The sequence below is a fragment of the Oncorhynchus kisutch genome, linkage group LG28 (assembly GCF_002021735.2).
Source record: "Oncorhynchus kisutch isolate 150728-3 linkage group LG28, Okis_V2, whole genome shotgun sequence".
In the NCBI taxonomy this organism is placed as follows: Eukaryota; Metazoa; Chordata; class Actinopteri; order Salmoniformes; family Salmonidae; genus Oncorhynchus; species Oncorhynchus kisutch.
The window spans coordinates 21,966,446-21,984,022 of NC_034201.2; the positions used below are offsets into that span (position 1 = coordinate 21,966,446).

Genomic DNA, 17,577 nt, shown 5'->3' on the forward strand with positions numbered 1-17,577 from the left:
TGTGTGTTTGTGTGTGTATTTGTGTATGGTTGCGTGTGTGTGGTTGCGTGTGTGTGTGTTTGTGTGGGTGTGTGTTTGTGTGTGTGTGTTTGTGTGTGTGTGTGTGTGTGTGTTTGCGTGTGTGCCAGACTGCAGCCACCTGCGCCATGTTTTTTGAAGTGGACCACTTAGACCCTGCAGCGGTGGAAGGGGTGACACAGAGAGGGGAGGGCGAGAAGGAAGGGGGAGGGGAGGGCCAGAGGAGAAGGCCAGAGGGGAGGGCCAGAGGGGAGAGGGAGAGGGGAGGGCCAGAGGGGAGAGGGGAGGGCCAGAGGGGAGGATGAGAGGGGAGGGCCAGAGGGGAGAGGAGAGGGGAGGGCCAGAGGGGAGAGGGAGAGGGGAGGGCCAGAGGGGAGGGCCAGAGGGGAGAGGGAGAGGGGAGGGCCAGAGGGGAGGGCAAGAGGGGAGGGCCAGAGGGGAGAGGGAGAGGGGAGGGCCAGAGGGGAGGGCCAGAGGGGAGAGGGAGAGGGGAGGGCCAGAGGGGAGGGCAAGAGGGGAGGGCCAGAGGAGAGAGGGAGAGGGGAGGGCCAGAGGGAAGGGGGAGAGGGGAGGGCCAGAGGGGAGAGGGAGAGGGGAGGGCCAGAGGGGAGAGGGGAGGGCCAGAGGAGAGAGGGGAGGGCCAGAGGAGAGAGCTGAGGGCCAGAGGGGAGAGGGGAGGGCCAGAGGAGAGAGGGGAGGGCCAGAGGGGAGAGGGGAGGGCCAGAGGAGAGAGGGGAGGGCCAGAGGGGAGAGGGAGAGGGCCAGATGGGAGGGCCAGAGGGGAGAGGGAGAGGGCCAGAGGAGAGAGAGGGGAGAGGGGAGGGCCAGAGGAGAGAGGTAGAGGGGAGGGCCAGAGGAGAGAGGGGAGAGGGGGGGCAGAGGGGAGAGGGAGAGGGAAGGGCCAGAGGAGAGAGGGGAGGGCCAGAGGGGAGAGGGAGAGAGGAGGGCCAGAGGAGAGAGGGGAGAGGGGAGGGCCAGAGGACAGAGGGAGAGGTAGAGGGGAGAGGGGAGGGCCAGAGTGGAGAGGGGAGGGCCAGAGGGGAGAGGGAGAGGGGAGGGCCAGAGGACATAGGGAGAGGGGAGGGCCAGAGGGGTGCGCCAGAGGTGGGAGGGGAGAGGGGAGGGCCAGAGGGGAGAGGGAGAGGGGAGGGCCAGAGGGCAGAGCGAGAGGGCCAGAGGCGAGAGGGGAGAGGGAGAGGGGAGGGCCAGAGGGGAGAGGGAGAGGGGAGGGCCAGAGGAGAGAGGGAAGGGCCAGAGGACAGAGGGAGAGGGGAGGGCCAGAGGGGAGGGCAAGAGGGGTGGGCCAGAGGAGAGAGGGGAGAGGGGAGGGCCAGAGGGGTGAGGGAGAGGGGAGAGGGAGAGGGGAGGGCCAGAGGAGAGAGGGAGAGGGGAGGGCCAGAGGGGAGAGGGAGAGGGGGGGGCCAGAGGAGAGAGGGAGAGGGGAGGGCCAGAGGGGAGAAGGAGAGGGGAGGGGAGGGCCAGAGGGGAGAGGGAGAGGGAGAGGGGAGGGCCAGAGGAGAGAGGGAGAGGGAGAGGGGAGGGCTAGAGGAGAGAGGGAGAGGGGAGGGCCAGAGGGCAGAGCGAGGGGGTAATATCATAAGAAGGGCTATTGGTGCCAGAGAAGGGTGGGGTGAATGGTGTAGCTTTTTGGGGCTTTAATGCCGTGAGCATCAAGTGGGCACAGCAGGTGTTGCAGCATTATGGGCTGTGCCAACATCTGGGTGAAGGCCAGGGGATCGTATGGCATACCCCTAGCTGGCACAAACACAGCTCCGCCCTTACCACATAATTGCTCTTTGGTATGGGCACGACGTGCCAACTAAAGAAACCTTGAATCTGCTCCACTGAAATCAGAGTCCCTGGTAAAATAGAAAAGGAATGGGAAAATCACACTTATCCTGGTGTAACTAAAACTATGGTGGTAGAATACACCTGACCTACACTCCCTCACTCCCTCCTTCACTCCTTCCCTCCTTCCCTCCTCCCCCCCTCCCTCCTCCCCCCCCTCCCTCCCTCCCCCCCCCCCCCCCCCCCCTCCCTCCCTCCCTCACTCGCTCACTCACTCACTCACTCACTCACTCACTCACTCACTCACTCACTCACTCACTCACTCACTCACTCACTCACTCACTCACTCTGTTCAAGGGAAAGGGCCCCAGCAGCAGCAGTACTAAAGTAGTAGAAGTAGAGGTACTCTGTTCCCCACAGCCAGTAACATGTGCAATGTGAATAAACAAGAGTGAGATAACATCCTCCACTTCTCATTTTCGGTCAGTTTAGAGGAACATAAAAATCCCAAGTTCACCACAGGTCATAGAGTTGAGTTCTCTCTTCTCAGACTTCTCTGTTAACCATCTGTGTTTTTCAGTAGAGACAGTTTCACACTGAGAGGGAAGCTCTGAGAAAAGGGCCTGACACTGCCCGACTCTCTGTAAAAGAGCTGTGAATGCTGAGAATCCAGGAAGAGAAGTGCTGGTCATCATTGGGAAGCTGATACAGGCAGTTACCAGTTAGAGGTGGGCTCCCGAGTGACGCAGCGGTCCAAGGCACTGCATCTCAGTGCTAGTGGTGTCACTACAGACCCTGGTTAGATTCCAGGCTGTATCACAACCGTCCGTGATTGGGAGTCCCATAGGGAGGCGCTAAATTGCCCCAGCGTCGTTAGGGTTTGGCCAGGGTCGGCCGTTATTGTAAGTAAGAATTTGTTCTTAACTGACTTGCCTAAATAAAGGTTGAAATAAATAGAGATGTGAGGGTTGATAGGCTTTTGACACAGAGCATGGTGGTGGTAGTACCATGACAACTCTATGTCATGGCTGAGTCATTGTAGTGGTTACCATAGCCACCAGAGTCAGAATGCAACCAAAGTATCTGGTGAAGGGTTAACGTCTACCTGTGCCAGGGCTGGCTCTAGCTACAGAACTGTGTGTGATAGTGGTGTGATAGTGGTGTGTGTGCGTGACAGCGGTGAAGGATTACAAACTGTCAGTATCATGTCCCCAGTACCTAACCACATGGCTATGTTTGGTTAGAGGTGTGAAACCACCAGCAGTGTTAAGGGGAAATTCACCGTAAAAGGCTGGGGTTTTCCAAACCATCAGTGGGTATTATTGTACTGAATTGTCAATGATATCTCACTTAGCAATCACATGTTTTAGAAATAATCTTGACCTACAGTCAATGTAATTTTACTTCTAACTCTTTGAGGCTTACTGATCATAAAGCATTTGTGCCAGTGAACCTGACATGTACCAATACGGATAGTTAAACCCCAGTTGAGGGGCATATGCACTGTGTGTAAAAGACTGTGTAAACTACTTTGTAGGAGACTGTGCATGTCATCTGTGTGCGTTGACTGTTTGTAGATTGCATGTCTCGACTATGTGTCATGGGCTGTGCAGTTGACTGTGTGTTGACTGTGTACAGACTGTATGTAGAATAGACTCACCCACATGCAGGCCTCTAAGCGGACCTTGGAGACAATGGTCCAGAGGGAGATGCTTCCCTGTACAGCTGCTGCCACCCCCGCCAAGCCCTCCACACCCGCTTGGGCCACGGCCTCTGTCCCCCCCAACAACACCTCTTCCTGGGGGCAGATGATCTGCTCGGGGTAGGGGGGTTCCGGGAAATCCACCGAACCACATTCATATGCTGCCAGGGTCACTGATGCTATGTGTGGACCCTGAGAGAGAGATGGAGAGAGAGAGAGAGATGAGTGGGAGGTCAGTTGTTGGAATTTATGACTCAACGGAAGATTTCAGGGAGAGCCCTGGCAACATTTGCATTAAAGAGGGAAGAACTCTTATGGAAATAGATCATATATAAAACCATGGTATAAGCCTTTGCTTAAAAGTACTTATATGAATGGTTATGGCAACTCCTCTGTCTTTCTCTGTAAGATTGAAACGTCATTTGCATTGCCTGCCTGTTTCCTTTACCTTCCTGCCATTCCTTCAATATGATTCAGATAGGGGGATTTACTAATGAGTTGTGAGTTATAAGGGATAAAGGTCGAGAGACGACAGAGAAACTGCATGTTGTGGTAAAACAGGGGGAGGCACGGGACAAAGGGGTTGAGGCCTAGAGCTAAAAGGTGGGTCAAACTCCCCTACTGAAACATCAAAGAACCCAAAACGAAAGCTGGGGACAAGAAACCGTTACACACACACACACACACACTGAGAGCTGCACCTGTGACAAAGTGCGCCAAAAGCAAAGAACTTGGAGACTTCAGAAAACATCGGTAGTACTTTCCATTCACAGTGCAGTCTGAAAACATCTCCTCCCCATGGCCCCTTGGGTGACACTACACTCATAGAACTAATACTGAAATGACGTGGCAGCAGCAACGAAGCGTCAGTCGGTTGACCCATATGGGGCGGAATATACAGACCTAGTAAGTGTTACTGTAAAAAACATATATCTGAAGTGTGTATCTGTCTAGCGTGTGTATCTGTGAAGTGTGTATCTGTGAAATAAGTATCTGTGAAGTGTGTGAATCTGTCAAGTGTGTATTTGTGAAATGTGTATCTGAGAAGCATGAGTTTCTGAGAAGCGCGAGTATCTGTGAAGCGCGTGTATCTGTGAAGCGTGTGTATCTGAGAAGCGTGAGTATCTGTGAAGTGTGTGAATCTGTTAAGTGTGTATCTGAGAAGCGTGTATCTGAGAAGCGTGTCTATCTGTGAAGCGTGTATCTGAGAAGAGTGTGTATCTGTAAAGTGTGTATCTGTGAAATGTGTATCTGTTAAGCGTGTGTATCTGAGAAGCATGTGTATCTGTTAAGCGTGTGTATCTGAGAAGCATGTGTATCTGAGAAGCGTGTGTATCTGTAAAGCGTGTGTATCTGTAAAGCGCGTGTATCTGTAAAGTGTGTATCTGAGAAGCGTGTGTATCTGAGAAGCGTGTGTATCTGTGAAGCGTGTGTATCTGAAAAGCGTGTATCTGAGAAGCGTGTGTATCTGTAAAGTGTGTATCTGTAAAGTGTGTATCTGTGAAGCGTGTGTATCTGTAAAGTGTGCATCTGTGAAATGTGTATCTGTGAAGCGTGTATCTGTTAAGTGTGTATCTGTGAAGTGTGTATCTGTGAAATGTGTATCTGAGAAGCATGTGTATCTGAGAAGCGTGTGTATCTGTAAAGTGTATATCTGTAAAGCATGTGTATATCTGTAAAGTGTGTATCTGAGAAGCTTGTGTATCTGTGAAGCGTGTGTATCTGTAAAGTGTGTATCTGAGAAGTGTGTGTATCTGTAAAGTGTGTGTATCTGTGAAATGTGTATCTGTTAAGCGTGTGTATCTGAGAAGCGTGTGTATCTGTAAAGTGTGCGTATCTGTAAAGTGTGTATCTGTGAAGCGTGTGTATCTGTAAAGTGTGCATCTGTGAAATGTGTATCTGTGAAGCGTGTATCTGTAAAGTGTGTATCTGTAAAGTGTGTATCTGAGAAGCGTGTGTATCTGAGAAGTGTGTGTATCTGAGAAGCGTGTGTATCTGTAAAGTGTATATCTGTGAAATGTGTGTATCTGAGAAGTGTGTGTATCTGTGAAGTGTGTATCTGTGAAATGTGTATCTGTTAGCGTGTGTATCTGAGAAGTGTGTATCTGTGAATTGTGTGTATCTGTGAAGCGTGTAAGTGAAATGTGTGTATCTGTGAAGCGTGTAAGTGAAATGTGTGTATCTGTGAAATGTGTGTATCTGTGAAATGTGTGTATCTGTAAAGTGTGTATCTGTGAAGTGTGTATCTGTAAAGTGTGTAATTGAAATGTGTGTATCTGTGAAGTGTGTATCTGTAAAGTGTGTATCTGTGAAGCGTGTGTATCTGTAAAGTGTGTATCTGTGAAGCGTTGTGTATCTGTAAAGTGTGTAATCTGTGAAGTGTGTGTCTCTGTAAAGTGTGTATCTGTAAAGTGTATATCTGTAAAGCATGTGTATATCTGTAAAGTGTGTATCTGAGAAGCGTGTGTATCTGTGAAGCGTGTGTATCTGTAAAATGTGTATCTGAGAAGTGTGTGTATCTGTAAAGTGTGTATCTGTGAAGCGTGTGTATCTGTAAAGCGTGTGTATCTGTAAAGCGCGTGTATCTGAGAAGCGTGAGTATCTGAGAAGCGTGTGTATCTGAGAAGCGTGTGTATCTGTGAAGCGTGTGTATCTGAGAAGCGTGTGTATCTGTAAAGTGTGTATCTGAGAAGTGTGTGTATCTGTAAAGTGTGTATCTGTGAAGCGTGTGTATCTGAGAAGCGTGTGTATCTGTGAAGCGTGTGTATCTGAGAAGCGTGTGTATCTGTAAAGCGTGTATCTGAGAAGCGTGTGTATCTGTAAAGTGTGCATCTGTGAAATGTGTATCTGTGAAGCGTGTATCTGTAAAGTGTGTATCTGTGAAGCGTGTGTATCTGTGAAATGTGTATCTGTGAAGTGTGTATCTGTAAAGTGTGTATCTGAGAAGCGTGTGTATCTGAGAAGTGTGTGTATCTGAGAAGCGTGTGTATCTGTAAAGTGTATATCTGTGAAATGTGTGTATCTGAGAAGTGTGTGTATCTGTGAAGTGTGTATCTGTGAAATGTGTATCTGTTAAGCGTGTGTATCTGAGAAGTGTGTATCTGTGAATTGTGTGTATCTGTGAAGCGTGTAAGTGAAATGTGTGTATCTGTGAAGCGTGTAAGTGAAATGTGTGTATCTGTGAAATGTGTGTATCTGTGAAATGTGTGTATCTGTAAAGTGTGTATCTGTGAAGTGTGTATCTGTAAAGTGTGTAATTGAAATGTGTGTATCTGTGAAGTGTGTATCTGTGAAGCGTGTATCTGTAAAGTGTGTATCTGAGAAGCGTGTGTATCTGTAAAGTGTGTATCTGTAAAGCGTGTGTATCTGGAAAGTGTGTATCTGTGAAGCGTGTGTATCTGTAAAGTGTGTATCTGTGAAGCGTGTGTATCTGTAAAGTGTGTATCTGTGAAGTGTGTGTCTCTGTAAAGTGTGTATCTGTAAAGTGTATATCTGTAATGCGTGTGTATATCTGTAAAGTGTGTATCTGAGAAGCGTGTGTATCTGTGAAGCGTGTGTATCTGTAAAATGTGTATCTGAGAAGTGTGTGTATCTGTAAAGTGTGTATCTGTGAAGCGTGTGTATCTGTAAAGCGTGTGTATCTGTAAAGCGCGTGTATCTGAGAAGCGTGTGTATCTGAGAAGCGTGTGTATCTGAGAAGCGTGTGTATCTGTGAAGCGTGTGTATCTGAGAAGCGTGTGTATCTGTAAAGTGTGTATCTGAGAAGTGTGTGTATCTGTAAAGTGTGTATCTGTGAAGCGTGTGTATCTGAGAAGCGTGTGTATCTGTGAAGCGTGTGTATCTGAGAAGCGTGTGTATCTGTAAAGCGTGTATCTGAGAAGCGTGTGTATCTGTAAAGTGTGCATCTGTGAAATGTGTATCTGTGAAGCGTGTATCTGTAAAGTGTGTATCTGTGAAGCGTGTGTATCTGTGAAATGTGTATCTGTGAAGTGTGTATCTGTAAAGTGTGTATCTGAGAAGCGTGTGTATCTGAGAAGTGTGTGTATCTGAGAAGCGTGTGTATCTGTAAAGTGTATATCTGTGAAATGTGTGTATCTGAGAAGTGTGTGTATCTGTGAAGTGTGTATCTGTGAAATGTGTATCTGTTAAGCGTGTGTATCTGAGAAGTGTGTATCTGTGAATTGTGTGTATCTGTGAAGCGTGTAAGTGAAATGTGTGTATCTGTGAAGCGTGTAAGTGAAATGTGTGTATCTGTGAAATGTGTGTATCTGTGAAATGTGTGTATCTGTAAAGTGTGTATCTGTGAAGTGTGTATCTGTAAAGTGTGTAATTGAAATGTGTGTATCTGTGAAGTGTGTATCTGTAAAGTGTGTATCTGTGAAGCGTGTGTATCTGTAAAGTGTGTATCTGTGAAGCGTGTGTATCTGTAAAGTGTGTATCTGTGAAGTGTGTGTCTCTGTAAAGTGTGTATCTGTAAAGTGTATATCTGTAAAGCATGTGTATATCTGTAAAGTGTGTATCTGAGAAGCGTGTGTATCTGTGAAGCGTGTGTATCTGTAAAATGTGTATCTGAGAAGTGTGTGTATCTGTAAAGTGTGTATCTGTGAAGCGTGTGTATCTGTAAAGCGTGTGTATCTGTAAAGCGTGTGTATCTGTAAAGTGTGTATCTGTGAATTGTGTGTATCTGTGAAGCGTGTAAGTGAAATGTGTGTATCTGTGAAGCGTGTAAGTGAAATGTGTGTATCTGTGAAATGTGTGTATCTGTGAAATGTGTGTATCTGTAAAGTGTGTATCTGTGAAGTGTGTATCTGTAAAGTGTGTAATTGAAATGTGTGTATCTGTGAAGTGTGTATCTGTAAAGTGTGTATCTGTGAAGCGTGTGTATCTGTAAAGTGTGTATCTGTGAAGCGTGTGTATCTGTAAAGTGTGTATCTGTGAAGTGTGTGTCTCTGTAAAGTGTGTATCTGTAAAGTGTATATCTGTAAAGCATGTGTATATCTGTAAAGTGTGTATCTGAGAAGCGTGTGTATCTGTGAAGCGTGTGGTATCTGTAAAATGTGTATCTGAGAAGTGTGTGTATCTGTAAAGTGTGTATCTGTGAAGCGTGTGTATCTGTAAAGCGTGTGTATCTGTAAAGCGCGTGTATCTGAGAAGCGTGTGTATCTGAGAAGCGTGTGTATCTGAGAAGCGTGTGTATCTGTGAAGCGTGTGTATCTGAGAAGCGTGTGTATCTGTAAAGTGTGTATCTGAGAAGTGTGTGTATCTGTAAAGTGTGTATCTGTGAAGCGTGTGTATCTGAGAAGCGTGTGTATCTGTGAAGCGTGTGTATCTGAGAAGCGTGTGTATCTGTAAAGCGTGTATCTGAGAAGCGTGTGTATCTGTAAAGTGTGCATCTGTGAAATGTGTATCTGTGAAGCGTGTATCTGTAAAGTGTGTATCTGTGAAGCGTGTGTATCTGTGAAATGTGTATCTGTGAAGTGTGTATCTGTAAAGTGTGTATCTGAGAAGCGTGTGTATCTGAGAAGTGTGTGTATCTGAGAAGCGTGTGTATCTGTAAAGTGTATATCTGTGAAATGTGTGTATCTGAGAAGTGTGTGTATCTGTGAAGTGTGTATCTGTGAAATGTGTATCTGTTAAGCGTGTGTATCTGAGAAGTGTGTATCTGTGAATTGTGTGTATCTGTGAAGCGTGTAAGTGAAATGTGTGTATCTGTGAAGCGTGTAAGTGAAATGTGTGTATCTGTGAAATGTGTGTATCTGTGAAATGTGTGTATCTGTAAAGTGTGTATCTGTGAAGTGTGTATCTGTAAAGTGTGTAATTGAAATGTGTGTATCTGTGAAGTGTGTATCTGTAAAGTGTGTATCTGTGAAGCGTGTGTATCTGTAAAGTGTGTATCTGTGAAGCGTGTGTATCTGTAAAGTGTGTATCTGTGAAGTGTGTGTCTCTGTAAAGTGTGTATCTGTAAAGTGTATATCTGTAAAGCATGTGTATATCTGTAAAGTGTGTATCTGAGAAGCGTGTGTATCTGTGAAGCGTGTGTATCTGTAAAATGTGTATCTGAGAAGTGTGTGTATCTGTAAAGTGTGTATCTGTGAAGCGTGTGTATCTGTAAAGCGTGTGTATCTGTAAAGCGCGTGTATCTGAGAAGCGTGTGTATCTGAGAAGCGTGTGTATCTGAGAAGCGTGTGTATCTGTGAAGCGTGTGTATCTGAGAAGCGTGTGTATCTGTAAAGTGTGTATCTGAGAAGTGTGTGTATCTGTAAAGTGTGTATCTGTGAAGCGTGTGTATCTGAGAAGCGTGTGTATCTGTGAAGCGTGTGTATCTGAGAAGCGTGTGTATCTGTAAAGCGTGTATCTGAGAAGCGTGTGTATCTGTAAAGTGTGTATCTGTAAAGCGTGTGTATCTGTAAAGTGTGTATCTGTAAAGCGTGTGTATCTGTAAAGTGTGTATCTGAGAAGCGTGTGTATCTGTGAAGCATGTGTATCTGTAAAGCGTGTGTATCTGTAAAGTGTGTATCTGTAAAGCGTGTGTATCTGTAAAGTGTGTATCTGTAAAGTGTGTATCTGTAAAGTGTGTATCTGAGAAGCATGTATATCTGTAAAGTGTGTATCTGAGAAGCGTGTGTATCTGTAAAGTTTGTGTATCTATAAAGTGTGTATCTGTGAAGCGTGTGTATCTGTAAAGTGTGTATCTGTGAAGTGTGTATCTGTGAAATGTGTATCTGAGAAGCATGTGTATCTGAGAAGCGTGTGTATCTGTAAAGCGTGTGTTTTTTTGATGTGTGTATCTGAGAAGCATGTGTATCTGTAAAGTGTATATCTGTAAAGCATGTGTATATCTGTAAAGTGTGTATCTGAGAAGCGTGTGTATCTGTGAAGCGTATGTATCTGTAAAGTGTGTATCTGAGAAGTGTGTGTATCTGTAAAGTGTGTGTATCTGTGAAATGTGTATCTGTTAAGCGTGTGTATCTGTAAAGCGTGTGTATATGTAAAGTGTGTATCTGTGAAGCGTGTGTATCTGTAAAGTGTGTATCTGTAAAGCGTGTGTATCTGTAAAGCGTGTGTATCTGTAAAGTGTGCATCTGTGAAATGTGTATCTGTGAAGCGTGTATCTGTAAAGTGTGTATCTGAGAAGCGTGTGTATCTATAAAGTGTGTATCTGTGAAGCGTGTGTATCTGTAAAGTGTGTATCTGTGAAGTGTGTATCTGTGAAATGTGTATCTGAGAAGCATGTGTATCTGAGAAGCGTGTGTATCTGTAAAGCGTGTGTTTTTTTGATGTGTGTATCTGAGAAGCATGTGTATCTGTAAAGTGTATATCTGTAAAGCATGTGTATATCTGTAAAGTGTGTATCTGAGAAGCGTGTGTATCTGTGAAGCGTATGTATCTGTAAAGTGTGTATCTGAGAAGTGTGTGTATCTGTAAAGTGTGCATCTGTGAAATGTGTATCTGTGAAGCGTGTATCTGTAAAGTGTGTATCTGAGAAGCGTGTGTATCTGTAAAGTGTGTATCTGTAAAGCGTGTGTATCTGGAAAGTGTGTATCTGTGAAGCGTGTGTATCTGTAAAGTGTGTATCTGTGAAGCGTGTGTATCTGTAAAGTGTGTATCTGTGAAGTGTGTGTCTCTGTAAAGTGTGTATCTGTAAAGTGTATATCTGTAAAGCATGTGTATATCTGTAAAGTGTGTATCTGAGAAGCGTGTGTATCTGTGAAGCGTGTGTATCTGTAAAATGTGTATCTGAGAAGTGTGTGTATCTGTAAAGTGTGTATCTGTGAAGCGTGTGTATCTGTAAAGCGTGTGTATCTGTAAAGCGCGTGTATCTGAGAAGCGTGTGTATCTGAGAAGCGTGTGTATCTGAGAAGCGTGTGTATCTGTGAAGCGTGTGTATCTGAGAAGCGTGTGTATCTGTAAAGTGTGTATCTGAGAAGTGTGTGTATCTGTAAAGTGTGTATCTGTGAAGCGTGTGTATCTGAGAAGCGTGTGTATCTGTGAAGCGTGTGTATCTGAGAAGCGTGTGTATCTGTAAAGCGTGTATCTGAGAAGCGTGTGTATCTGTAAAGTGTGCATCTGTGAAATGTGTATCTGTGAAGCGTGTATCTGTAAAGTGTGTATCTGTGAAGCGTGTGTATCTGTGAAATGTGTATCTGTGAAGTGTGTATCTGTAAAGTGTGTATCTGAGAAGCGTGTGTATCTGAGAAGTGTGTGTATCTGAGAAGCGTGTGTATCTGTAAAGTGTATATCTGTGAAATGTGTGTATCTGAGAAGTGTGTGTATCTGTGAAGTGTGTATCTGTGAAATGTGTATCTGTTAAGCGTGTGTATCTGAGAAGTGTGTATCTGTGAATTGTGTGTATCTGTGAAGCGTGTAAGTGAAATGTGTGTATCTGTGAAGCGTGTGTATCTGTGAAATGTGTGTATCTGTGAAATGTGTGTATCTGTAAAGTGTGTATCTGTGAAGTGTGTATCTGTAAAGTGTGTAATTGAAATGTGTGTATCTGTGAAGTGTGTATCTGTAAAGTGTGTATCTGTGAAGCATGTGTATCTGTAAAGTGTGTATCTGTGAAGCGTGTGTATCTGTAAAGTGTGTATCTGTGAAGTGTGTGTCTCTGTAAAGTGTGTATCTGTAAAGTGTATATCTGTAAAGCATGTGTATATCTGTAAAGTGTGTATCTGAGAAGCGTGTGTATCTGTGAAGCGTGTGTATCTGTAAAATGTGTATCTGAGAAGTGTGTGTATCTGTAAAGTGTGTATCTGTGAAGCGTGTGTATCTGTAAAGCGTGTGTAAGAGTAAAGTGCGTGTATCTGAGAAGCGTGTGTATCTGAGAAGCGTGTGTATCTGAGAAGCGTGTGTATCTGTGAAGCGTGTGTATCTGAGAAGCGTGTGTATCTGTAAAGTGTGTATCTGAGAAGTGTGTGTATCTGTAAAGTGTGTATCTGTGAAGCGTGTGTATCTGAGAAGCGTGTGTATCTGTGAAGCGTGTGTATCTGAGAAGCGTGTGTATCTGTAAAGCGTGTATCTGAGAAGCGTGTGTATCTGTAAAGTGTGTATCTGTAAAGCGTGTGTATCTGTAAAGTGTGTATCTGTAAAGCGTGTGTATCTGTAAAGTGTGTATCTGAGAAGCGTGTGTATCTGTGAAGCATGTGTATCTGTAAAGCGTGTGTATCTGTAAAGTGTGTATCTGTAAAGCGTGTGTATCTGTAAAGTGTGTATCTGTAAAGTGTGTATCTGTAAAGTGTGTATCTGAGAAGCATGTATATCTGTAAAGTGTGTATCTGAGAAGCGTGTGTATCTGTAAAGTTTGTGTATCTATAAAGTGTGTATCTGTGAAGCGTGTGTATCTGTAAAGTGTGTATCTGTGAAGTGTGTATCTGTGAAATGTGTATCTGAGAAGCATGTGTATCTGAGAAGCGTGTGTATCTGTAAAGCGTGTGTTTTTTTGATGTGTGTATCTGAGAAGCATTTGTATCTGTAAAGTGTATATCTGTAAAGCATGTGTATATCTGTAAAGTGTGTATCTGAGAAGCGTGTGTATCTGTGAAGCGTATGTATCTGTAAAGTGTGTATCTGAGAAGTGTGTGTATCTGTAAAGTGTGTGTATCTGTGAAATGTGTATCTGTTAAGCGTGTGTATCTGTAAAGCGTGTGTATATGTAAAGTGTGTATCTGTGAAGCGTGTGTATCTGTAAAGTGTGTATCTGTAAAGCGTGTGTATCTGTAAAGCGTGTGTATCTGTAAAGTGTGCATCTGTGAAATGTGTATCTGTGAAGCGTGTATCTGTAAAGTGTGTATCTGAGAAGCGTGTGTATCTATAAAGTGTGTATCTGTGAAGCGTGTGTATCTGTAAAGTGTGTATCTGTGAAGTGTGTATCTGTGAAATGTGTATCTGAGAAGCATGTGTATCTGAGAAGCGTGTGTATCTGTAAAGCGTGTGTTTTTTTGATGTGTGTATCTGAGAAGCATGTGTATCTGTAAAGTGTATATCTGTAAAGCATGTGTATATCTGTAAAGTGTGTATCTGAGAAGCGTGTGTATCTGTGAAGCGTATGTATCTGTAAAGTGTGTATCTGAGAAGTGTGTGTATCTGTAAAGTGTGTGTATCTGTGAAATGTGTATCTGTTAAGCGTGTGTATCTGTAAAGCGTGTGTATATGTAAAGTGTGTATCTGTGAAGCGTGTGTATCTGTAAAGTGTGTATCTGTAAAGCGTGTGTATCTGTAAAGCGTGTGTATCTGTAAAGTGTGCATCTGTGAAATGTGTATCTGTGAAGCGTGTATCTGTAAAGTTTGTATCTGAGAAGCGTGTGTATCTGTAAAGTGTGTATCTGTAAAGCGTGTGTATCTGGAAAGTGTGTATCTGTGAAGCGTGTGTATCTGTAAAGTGTGCATCTGTGAAATGTGTATCTGTGAAGCGTGTATCTGTGAAGCGTGTATCTGTGAAGCGTGTGTATCTGTGAAATGTGTATCTGTGAAGTGTGTATCTGTAAAGTGTGTATCTGAGAAGCATGTGTATCTGAGAAGTGTGTGTATCTGAGAAGCGTGTGTATCTGTAAAGTGTATATCTGTGAAATGTGTGTATCTGAGAAGTGTGTGTATCTGTGAAGTGTGTATCTGTGAAATGTGTATCTGTTAAGTGTGTGTATCTGTGAAGCGTGTAAGTGAAATGTGTGTATCTGTGAAGCGTGTAAGTGAAATGTGTGTATCTGTGAAATGTGTGTATCTGTGAAATGTGTGTATCTGTAAAGTGTGTATCTGTGAAGTGTGTATCTGTAAAGTGTGTAATTGAAATGTGTGTATCTGTGAAGTGTGTATCTGTAAAGTGTGTATCTGTGAAGCGTGTGTATCTGTAAAGTGTGTATCTGTGAAGCGTGTGTCTCTGTAAAGTGTGTATCTGTAAAGTGTATATCTGTAAAGCATGTGTTTATCTGTAAAGTGTGTATCTGAGAAGCGTGTGTATCTGTGAAGCGTGTGTATCTGTAAAATTTGTATCTGAGAAGGGTGTGTATCTGTAAAGTGTGTAATTGAAATGTGTGTATCTGTGAAGTGTGTATCTGTAAAGTGTGTATCTGTGAAGCGTGTGTATCTGTAAAGTGTGTATCTGTGAAGCGTGTGTATCTGTAAAGTGTGTATCTGTGAAGCGTGTGTCTCTGTAAAGTGTGTATCTGTAAAGTGTATATCTGTAAAGCATGTGTTTATCTGTAAAGTGTGTATCTGAGAAGCGTGTGTATCTGTGAAGCGTGTGTATCTGTAAAATGTGTATCTGAGAAGTGTGTGTATCTGTAAAGTGTGTATCTGTGAAGCGTGTGTATCTGTAAAGCGTGTGTATCTGTAAAGCGCGTGTATCTGTAAAGTGTGTATCTGAGAAGCGTGTGTATCTGAGAAGCGTGTGTATCTGTGAAGCGTGTGTATCTGAGAAGCGTGTGTATCTGTAAAGTGTGTATCTGAGAAGTGTGTGTATCTGTAAAGTGTGTATCTGTGAAGCGTGTGTATCTGAGAAGCGTGTGTATCTGTGAAGCGTGTGTATCTGTGAAGCGTGTATCTGAGAAGCGTGTGTATCTGTAAAGCGTGTATATCTGTAAAGTGTGTATCTGTAAAGCGTGTGTATCTGTAAAGTGTGTATCTGAGAAGCGTGTGTATCTGTGAAGCATGTGTATCTGTAAAGCAGGTGTATCTGTAAAGTGTGTATCTGTAAAGCGTGTGTATCTGTAAAGTGTGTATCTGTAAAGTGTGTGTATCTGTAAAGTGTGTATCTGAGAAGCGTGTGTGTATCTGTGAAGCATGTGTATCTGTAAAGCGGGTGTATCTGTAAAGTGTGTATCTCAGAAGCGTGTGTATCTGTAAAGTTTGTGTATCTGTAAAGTGTGTATCTGTGAAGCGTGTGTATCTGTAAAGCGTGTGTTTTTTTGAAGTGTGTATCTGAGAAGCATGTGTATCTGTAAAGTGTATATCTGTAAAGCATGTGTATCTGTAAAGCGTGTGTATCTGTAAAGCGTGTGTATCTGTAAAGTGTGTATCTGTAAAGTGTGTATCTGTAAAGTGTGTATCTGAGAAGCATGTATATCTGTAAAGTGTGTATCTCAGAAGCGTGTGTATCTGTAAAGTTTGTGTATCTGTAAAGTGTGTATCTGTGAAGCGTGTGTATCTGTAAAGTGTGTATCTGTGACGTGTGTATCTGTGAAATGTGTATCTGAGAAGCATGTGTATCTGAGAAGCGTGTGTATCTGTAAAGTGTATATCTGTAAAGCATGTGTATATCTGTAAAGTGTGTATCTGAGAAGCGTGTGTATCTGTGAAGCGTATGTATCTGTAAAGTGTGTATCTGAGAAGCGTGTGTATCTGTAAAGTGTGCATCTGTGAAATGTGTATCTGTGAAGCGTGTATCTGTAAAGTGTGTATCTGTGAAGCGTGTATCTGTAAAGTGTGTATCTGTGAAGCGTGTGTATCTGTAAAGTGTGTATCTGAGAAGTGTGTGTATCTGTAAAGTGTGTGTATCTGTGAAATGTGTATCTGTTAAGCGTGTGTATCTGAGAAGCGTGTGTATCTGTAAAGCGTGTGTATCTGTAAAGTGTGTGTATCTGTAAAGTGTGCATCTGTGAAGCGTGTGTATCTGTGAAGCGTGTATCTGTAAAGTGTGTATCTGTGAAGCGTGTGTATCTGTGAAATGTGTATCTGTGAAGTGTGTATCTGTAAAGTGTGTATCTGAGAAGCGTGTGTATCTGAGAAGTGTGTGTATCTGAGAAGCGTGTATATCTGTAAAGTGTATATCTGTGAAATGTGTGTATCTGAGAAGTGTGTGTATCTGTGAAGTGTGTATCTGTGAAATGTGTATCTGTTAAGCATGTGTATCTGAGAAGTGTGTATCTATGTAGTGTGTGTATCTGTAAAGTGTGTATCTGAGAAGCATGTATATCTGTAAAGTGTGTATCTCAGAAGCGTGTGTATCTGTAAAGTTTGTGTATCTGTAAAGTGTGTATCTGTGAAGCGTGTGTATCTGTAAAGTGTGTATCTGTGAAGTGTGTATCTGTGAAATGTGTATCTGAGAAGCATGTGTATCTGAGAAGCGTGTGTATCTGTAAAGCGTGTGTTTTTTTGAAGTGTGTATCTGAGAAGCATGTGTATCTGTAAAGTGTATATCTGTAAAGCATGTGTATATCTGTAAAGTGTGTATCTGAGAAGCGTGTGTATCTGTGAAGCGTGTGTATCTGAGAAGTGTGTGTATCTGTAAAGTGTGTGTATCTGTGAAATGTGTATCTGTTAAGCGTGTGTATCTGAGAAGCGTGTGTATCTGTAAAGCGTGTGTATCTGTAAAGTGTGTATCTGTGAAGCGTGTGTATCTGTAAAGTGTGCATCTGTAAAGTGTGTATCTGTGAAGCGTGTGTATCTGTGAAATGTGTATCTGTGAAGTGTGTATCTGTAAAGTGTGTATCTGAGAAGCGTGTGTATCTGAGAAGTGTGTGTATCTGAGAAGCGTGTGTATCTGTAAAGTGTATATCTGTGAAATGTGTGTATCTGAGAAGTGTGTGTATCTGTGAAGTGTGTATCTGTGAAATGTGTATCTATGTAGTGTGTGTATCTGTGAAGCGTGTAAGTGAAATGTGTGTATCTGTGAAGCGTGTAAGTGAAATGTGTGTATCTGTGAAATGTGTGTATCTGTGAAATGTGTGTATCTGTAAAGTGTGTGTATCTGTAAAGTGTGTATCTGTGAAATGTGTATCTGTGAAGCGGGTATCTGTATAGTGTGTATCTGTGAAGTGTGTATCTGAGAAGCGTGTGTATCTGAGAAGCGTGTGTATCTGAGAAGCGTGTGTATCTGAGAAGCGTGTGTATCTGAGAAGCGTGTGTATCTGAGAAGCGTGTGTATCTGTAAAGTGTATATCTGTGAAATGTGTGTATCTGTGAAGTGTGTATCTGTGAAATGTGTATCTGTTAAGCGTGTGTATCTGAGAAGTGTGCATCTGTGAAGAGTGTGTATCTGTGAAGCGTGTAAGTGAAATGTGTGTATCTGTGAAGTGTGTAAGTGAAATGTGTGTATCTGTGAAATGTGTGTATCTGTAAAGTGTGTATCTGTAAAGTGT

The 17,577-nt window shown here is 43.4% G+C and overlaps 1 protein-coding gene across 3 annotated transcripts in view; it reads right to left on the reverse strand.

The window, feature by feature from the left end:
* Nucleotides 1-17,577, reverse strand: part of LOC109872934 (vacuole membrane protein 1) — a 129,943-nt gene that overhangs the window by 44,788 nt on the left and 67,578 nt on the right. For all 3 annotated transcript variants that reach the window (XM_020464362.2, XM_020464360.2, XM_020464361.2), the window contains exon 6: nucleotides 3,467-3,700. In XM_020464362.2, the coding sequence (XP_020319951.1) occupies nucleotides 3,467-3,700 (234 nt within the window). The remainder of the gene's footprint in view (nucleotides 1-3,466; nucleotides 3,701-17,577) is intronic.